Raw genomic sequence first — 8,130 nt, 5'->3', positions numbered from 1 at the left:
ATGGGAAGTTTTCTGCCTGCACCACCGTTTCAGGGATTGCGTTTCAGATATCTGCCTGGATAAATTTCTAATTTCCCCATCTAATCACCCCCAAAAATTACTTTAAATCCATAGCTCCACTTTGTGGTCTCGAAGAAATACCTCCTTTCTATTTACCCTAGGCACCTGGTTTTAGTTCAATATCCCTTCAGTCACCTCTTTTTTGAATAAAACAATGGCAGCCTGTCCACCTTTGCTAAGATTCTCCAGTCCTGGTAAGATTCATGCCAGTCTTTTCTGTACATGCCCAGATTAGAACGTTTCAGTTCTGGAGCTGTGGTCTTATACAACTGAAACATGACTTCTGTGTTCTTCTAAAGGGAAGAATATGATGCCTTAACATTACCTCTCCCTCTATTTTCAGGATTTTTTGGATATGTACACTATAATCTCCTTCTTCCTCCATGCTTCTCAGTTTTGAAAAAATCATAAGGAATAATGTTTCATTACATTACATTCAAAAGAGTTGTTTTTTTCTGCAAACAAAAAATCAACAATTTCACAAACTAGAATAAACTACTGTATTTGTCAAAATATTTATTGTGCATATTTTGGCAACTTAGACAAGCTGTTTGATGAGAATTTACTGTAGAGACTTTATTGTATCATACTAATACATAACTTCATATTGCTTTGGTGGTGTTTACAAACATTTTAAAATATTAAAAATACTGTAGTCAATGTCTTAAAGAATCTCCTTGAGAGATCCTTGATATTTATATCAACCAGAATAACTATCAAACTATTCTTGACTTGCATGTGGGATCTCAGAAGTCTCAGTTTAGTGGCTTTGAAAAAACCTACATCTCTGACAATCATATTTAACCATAGAATGTTATTCCTCCTTTTGCCTCTCACTATGGGTCATTAATTCCTGGGTAAGGGGACAGGATTGGTACAGAATCCTTTGATTCAATGTTGAAAATGTTCCCAGCCTATAGAATAACTGTTCCATTCAGAGTGAAGATCAACAATTTTCTACCATCATCAAAATACTTCTTAGACACTTGTATTTACTGCAGTTTATCAGATAAACTTATCCTGCGTGAGTTATTAACACGTCATCCACAAATGCAGTAAATTTAACATGCTTTTCTAGCATGTAAACTGAGCGATATAGAACTGGAATGACCTGAACTTGAGAAAACCACTTAATGGTTTTAGAAAGTTAAGGGAAAGCCTAGGCAGTACCTTCATTTGATCCTTCACAGAGTCTGATTACAGCTTTAGTGTAAAAAAAGGTTTCCAAGCTTCACACATTTACTTTAGACAATGCAGTCCAGAATTCATAGCAAAATACATTATATTCATTTTTTCCTTGCAACTGATTTAATTAACAGTTGAATTACTATATGAACTCCAATAATTTATAATTGTTCACCATTCAAACATCCAAAACAAAATAAAATCTTATTTGTTTTTCTCAAACAACACTATTGTCTTTTGCTTTTCTCCCAACCCTATTAGAGACACTGGTAGAATTTGATTTCTCCCGAACCAATGACATATAGTCATTGTGACTGACTAATATACCACAGGGAATTGATTATTAGTTAAATCTTGCAACTTAATGAACACAATGATAGGTTCAATCAGAATTACATTTTCCTTCTAATCTTATTAATGTTAACAATTTAGTGACAACATTTCAAGTTGTCCAGTCACTACTTTGATGTGAAAAAAGTTAAACTGATATCTAATGGAACCAGCACAGGCATTAATTAAAAAAATATAAATTAATTAATTCACAACAGGCTTATTCTTTCTTGCAAGCTATCAGTGTCATACTTGAATCTGCTAGGATTAATTCCCTGTTCTATTTATAAATTGATTATTTTTCTTATAGAGTAAGAAATGTATACATAATTGCAAGAAAGATTTGGAAATAGGCAGCAGATTAGGCACTAGTTTTTGACAAAGTCTAACAAAACTTAATTGATTTAAGTACTAAATATGTTTCTCCCCAGATATTTGTTTTACATGTTGAGTATTTCCAGAACTTCTCTATTTTAGATTTCCAGCGTCCCCACTACTTTGCATTTTTATAAGCAATTAATATTGTTCACTTGAGCATTTAAAATGGATTTTGTCCATTTCGCTTTGAGAACAGATGCAAACAAACCAGTGTGAAAGCGAGGGTCCACATACATTTTTTTAAAAAAAGGAATTACTGCTAAAAATGTACAAACATTCTGTTTTCTTGTATTTGGCTATTTCCTTCTGATTGGATTCTCTACTGAACTATTCAATTTCATCCAGGCCATTCCAAGGAGAACTCAAGCAGTCACCTCTCTCAAAGTTCTACTCTATTCAACAGTATAGCAGTGTGCTACTACAAAAAAGGTAAGTTCTCTAACCTCCTCCCTCTCCCTAAAAAAAATGATTAAAACCTATAAGAACCATCACATACATTACTGGTCAATGGTCATAAATGTTGCTCTGATGGGTTCAGTACCCACTGACTGCTCTTGGCCACCATAAAAAGGCACTTCAGAAATTGAATACGAACAAACAACATATTAGAAAAATGGTGAATGTAGAATGACAGCCAGGATGACAATATTTAAATGAACAAGGACAGACTTGAAATGTGGGAACACATCTGTAGAAGTTGACACAGGATAATAAACACAATGTTGCTCATTGTACAATATAACAATATCACTGTTTTAATTTCTTGACAGTCAAGATGAAATAAGACACTTTAGGTCCAGACACAAGTGACAGTTCCAGATCGATCAGGTAGTGACCATGTGAGTTATTTCACTTTCCTTAAGACCTTTTACTATTGCAAACAAACAATGTTCTTTCCACATTCGTATTCACTGCATGCTGGAGATGTTTCAAATCCAGAGACCAACTAGCAGTTAAATCTATTCCCAGATACCGGCATCAAGAGTTTAGATCAACACAATTCAGGTGTCTTCACATTGCTGCATAATCAATCTGGACGTAAAGCTGCCTTACGCCTGCCTGCAAATCAAGAAGGGTTAAATAGTTTATCCATTCATTAAAGAAGGAATATATTGGACCCCTGCAGCAACAATTCTGATATCCTTTAATTAAATAATACAAAATATGATTAATACCAAACATCAGAAATAAAGATGATCATACTCAATATATTCTAATACATGATTGGCTTTGTATCATTACTTCAAAAATATTTCCAACATCATCTGCACATTTGTCTGAGCAACTTTTAACCCAGTAGACTCAAGTGACATCAAGACCATCAGAGAATATATCAAGTGGACGAGGCCATAAAATCAGTTGGTAATGCACAAACCCTCCGGCTGACAAAAGGAGGAGGCTGGAGCCACCTTTTCCATTAGAAAGTATCTTCAGAGTCCAGGAAAGAAGGAATTAAATTCACATAAATGTTTCACCATGTTATATAAAAAAAAACAATACCTGAGGAGCAGTTCATGCCCATTGCCTCATAAGCCCAGGGACTTGGCTTTAATCTGTATGGTCTTGTTAATGGGGAATTTGTAGGCTCTCTAAATGCTCCACTTTACTCCCACATCACAAAGGTGTGCGATAGGCTAACTGTCTACTTGGTGTATATCAATAGCAAAAAAGGAGAGTTGATGTGCAAAAAAGCAATAGGATTATTTCTCGGAGGACTAACATAGCCTCAAATGGCCTGTTAAAAAAATTACTATCAAGTTCCCATATGGTTTTCTATTGGTGCTGATCAGGCTACTAAAATGTAACTTAGTCAAATTTACAAAAATACTGAAGTCAAAGTTTGAGTGGAGCATCCTTCAAGGTCAAGAATAGAAGGTCCCTATCTAATGAAGTGCAAGCGTTTATCCTTTGAGAAGATTACAAGAATCCCACATTGCACTCCTTGAGTTTCATACGTAACCCTCCATGCTTGTTTCTAGCTCAAAACATTAAACATTCTTTTACGCCTATGAATGTCGAATTCCTCCACTAGATTGTTTTTTGTTTTTGATTTCTGCACCTGCAGTCTTTTTTGTCAAAGGTCAATAACAAATTGATTACATTTCCTTTGCCAGGATATGCCAAAACCCCAGAAAAAGATCCAGAAAATGAGTTACATAGGAGAATACAGAAGCTAAAATCCGAAGCCAAATTCAATCAGCTGGAAGAGTTCAGCAGGTCAAACTGCCTGTGAGAGAAAAGGAATGGTTGATATTTCAAACCAAAATTCTTCATCAGAACTAAAGAACATTAGAACAGAAGCAGTAGAAAGAGGACAGGGTGAGATGGTGGACCCAGACAGGATAGGAAAACCAAGTAGGTGTGAGACATGACAGTCAGAGGAAAAGGACTTTCAGATGATAAACAAAGGATTTAGGAGGCAAGAAAAACAAATGGGTCAGGTAGAAGATGAGTGAATCAGAGTGGAGTGAATGATGATCTTGCCTCCCTCTCCATTTGTCTGACCTCAGCCAGCCCTATCCGTCATGTCTCATGCCTCTTGGTTCACCAATCCCCGGTGGGACTCATGTCTCACCCCTCCCACCCTGACTACTTTGCACTGCTTCTGTTCTAACAATCCTCAGTCCTAATGAAGAGTTTTTTTTTGAACAGCACACTCTGACACCTGGACCTCAACACTCCACTGTGTAATTGGATCATGGATTTCCTCACCACCAAACCACAATCAGTGAGGATTGCTAAGAACATCTCCTTCACAATCTCCTTCACAATCTCCATCAGTACCAGAGCACCACAGGGCTGCGTTCTTAGCCCCCTGTTCTACTTGCTTCACACTTAGGACTGAGTGGCTCGATATGACAATAAGACCATCTACAAATTTACTGATGATATCACAGTCGTGGGATGTATAAAGAGAAGTGATAATTTAACATACGGAGGGAGATTGAAAACTTGGCTGAATGGTGCACCAACTACAACCTTGCACTTAATGTCACCAAAATCAAGGAGCTGATTTTTTACTTCAGGAAGAGAAAGCCAGAGGTGTACAATCCCGTGATCATTGGGGAATCAGAGATGGAGAGTGCTAGCAAATTTAAGTTCTTGGAAATAACTATCTCAGAGGATCTTTCCTGGATGCAACACATGAATGACATCATTAGATGTCAGTGCCTCTTCTTCCTCAGGAGTTTGAGGAGAAACCCTAGGAAATTTCTACAGAGGTGTGGAGGAAAGTGTGCTGACCGGATGCATCATTGTCTGGTATGGGGACACCAATATCCTTGAGCGCAAATCTCTCCAAATGCAGTGACATAGCCCAAGACCTCACAGGCAAAACCCTCCCCACCATCGAAAACATTACAGTGAACACTGCCATCAGAGAGCAGCAATCATCAAGGATCCACACCACCCAGCACATGCTCTGTTCTTACTGTTACCCTCAAGAAAGAGGTATATGTGCCACAAGACTCGCACCACCAGGTTCAGAAACAGCTGCTCCCCCTCCACTGACAGACTCCTCAGCAACAAACTCAATCAGGGACTCATTTAAGGACTCTTACTTTTGCACTTTATTGATTCTTTTTTCTCTGTATTCCACAGTTTGTTTACTTTTGTTATCTGTATATAGTTCTTTATTTGATTAAGTGTGTATTTCGTATACAGATTTTTTTTGCACTTCGAATAAATGTCTTGCCGAAAAAGAATCTCAGGGTTGTATGTGATGTTGTGTATGTACTCTGACAATAAATCTGAAATCTGAATCAGAGTTTGAGCTCGAAACATCAATCATTCCTTTTCTTTGCTACTTGACCCATTGAATTCCTCTAGGAGATTGTGCCTGACTTCAGGGCAGGGAGAAGGAATGTAGATAAAGTGGATTGTGTTTGAATTTTTCAAAACAGTAAATCCAGTAGATTCTCTCTTTAATCTGAATGATAGATTGATGGTGGAAAGTACTTATGCTAGAATGGGATCACAGAATCTTCCTCTTCCTTTCCCCCATCTCTCCTCCCAACCCCATACACCAATGGAACTTCTGCACCAATCAGAAAAGGAGAAATCAACAATTATTTATTTTCCACTGTTACATACTGTGCCTATTTAGGCAGTTCTCAAACTTAATAGTTGCTAAATACCCTGCTTCCAGATTGAATATGTTTCAAAACCTGCAAAAAATATTAGGACAAAAAAAAAGCTATTATTTTGCAGGAAGCCCTAGTCTAAGTAAAATGGCTGGTTCCAAAGATATTAAGTTGGTGTCACGTTCATTTATATACCTTGACATTAGTAATGTATCAAATCCAAATAATACTCATCATCTCGTATTTTCCTAGCATCAAATACAGAACGCTGCACTATCACAAACTTGAACACACACGCACACAAATAATATAATGCCAGCAAGGCGCACCTCCAAAATGCTTAAGGTTTTAATGGGCAATTGCTTTCAGTTCAGTTGCAGTTTTTAAAAAGGTAAATGGCAATTATGAACCTTGCAATGTAGGTAGAGAAAAATATTTTTGATAGAAATAAACTTTCCTTGACATACCTGAGTGAAAATGTTGTGTGTTTGGCTCAGTATCCATCGTGCATCTGTGTCAGGAGCTACCAGAAGCTTTATTGTGCCAATGTAAACTTCACTGCACAAAGTCCAGAAGTGGGGATCAATTATACTGTAAACTCCTTGCAAGTGTTGAACCTAAATAAAGATGAAGGAAAATTCTAATTTAGTGGAATATTAAGTGTACTCCAAGTGTTTTTTATGATTTAATACATACAACATTTATTGTACGCACCCGCTGGTAGCACTGGGGCAATACGTGATCCAACGAAGGAGGTGTGCGCTGCATTAAAATCCCAATAGATTGCTTTAAAAGTGGAACAACACTGTCAGGGATGAAAACCATAATTAGTTGAATGTACACCATTTTAACCTTGAATGAGAAAATTATTACTATTGTGAAATAATGTCATTATCCAATTAAAAAAAAAATCAACCAAATATTAACGTGCAACCTAGAACGCAAAACAGTCTGGGAACAGGCCCGCATTAGCCGGTCAGTCTCCAGACTGATCATTTATCCAAACAGAAGACAGCGACATTGTCCATATACAGGAAGGCCTTGACCTGAGTGCCTCCACTACCTGGCAACATCACTCCTCTTATGCCCGTCCTTCCTGATGGATTCGGCAAAGAGCTTTAAGCAGCACACAAATAAGACCAGAGACAGAGCGCAGCCTTGCCTAAATCTAGACTTGATGGGGAAACTGCCTGTTTCCCACCCATTGATATGGCTACATCACAGATGTCTGCAGGGAGCTGTTTACTCCAATTCCAGATTCCCTCCCCAAAACCCATTTTGGAGAGCACATCCATCATGTACATGTGGGATATCTGGTTGAAAGCCTTCTCCAGGACTAAGCTGACCATGCTTTATTGTCATGTAATAATATAGAAAATATGATATTACATTAAATTTTATTTTATCTGGCATAAGGCAGACAGAGTCATCATTATTATTGCCAAAGCCCCTTACAGAAAGAGAAAGAGAAGCAAAAGAGAGTCCTTTCAGAGATACTGTGTGTCCATGGATTCGCCTCCAGCGAATGATTCACTGAAAGCCTGAGCTCCAGATCCAAACCTCCATTATGATTAGGAAGCCTTCAGTGCCTGAGGCTCTTTGGAAGTACTTCTTGCCCTCAGCGCTCTCTTGAATCCTGGTTCCAATATCTGATTTCCAATAGCCCGTGTGGGTCCTTTGGCTACAAGTCACCAGTAGCTTGCAGCCTGTGTGGGTTCTTCAGCTGCGAGCCCCTTGCTGGTTTGCTACCGTGGTCACCATCCTGTGGGGTAATCGCCTATGCATCTCCTTTTCAACAGGATGTGTTCTTCCTGTTTTTGGTGCTCTGTGCCAGACCACTGCTCCTCTGGAGTCTGCAATCCTTGTAGCTACTGTTGATCACAGCTGCTGAGCACAGCTGCTGCCATCTTGGACACAGACCCCGCAATTGTAGGATTTTAATTAAAAGCATGCACGCATTCCCTTTCTTGCACTTTCAGTTTGCAATTGCCTGGTTTACAACATTCCATTCACCTTGTGGTAACAAGCAAAACAAAGGAACTCAGTTATCTTTCAATTAAAATTGTTTTTTGGTTTTAGAATATAATTTTAATTT

At 38.1% G+C, this 8,130-nt stretch overlaps 1 protein-coding gene across 1 annotated transcript in view; it reads right to left on the bottom strand.

The window, feature by feature from the left end:
* Positions 1-561: 561 nt before the first annotated feature.
* The window catches only part of slc30a7 (solute carrier family 30 member 7), an 87,862-nt gene continuing 80,293 nt past the window's right edge, over positions 562-8,130 (bottom strand). Inside the window, exons 9-11 of the mRNA XM_069938013.1 lie at positions 6,750-6,840; positions 6,503-6,652; positions 562-3,012 (exon numbers count right to left, since the gene is read on the bottom strand). Of these exons, the coding sequence (XP_069794114.1) occupies positions 2,965-3,012; positions 6,503-6,652; positions 6,750-6,840 (289 nt within the window). The 3' untranslated portion in view covers positions 562-2,964. The remainder of the gene's footprint in view (positions 3,013-6,502; positions 6,653-6,749; positions 6,841-8,130) is intronic.

Source organism: Narcine bancroftii, chromosome 5 (assembly GCF_036971445.1).
Source record: "Narcine bancroftii isolate sNarBan1 chromosome 5, sNarBan1.hap1, whole genome shotgun sequence".
NCBI classification, from domain to species: domain Eukaryota; kingdom Metazoa; phylum Chordata; class Chondrichthyes; order Torpediniformes; family Narcinidae; genus Narcine; species Narcine bancroftii.
The sequence above is the reverse complement of the archived record's forward strand: the minus strand, read 5'-3'. Positions and strand labels throughout refer to the sequence as shown.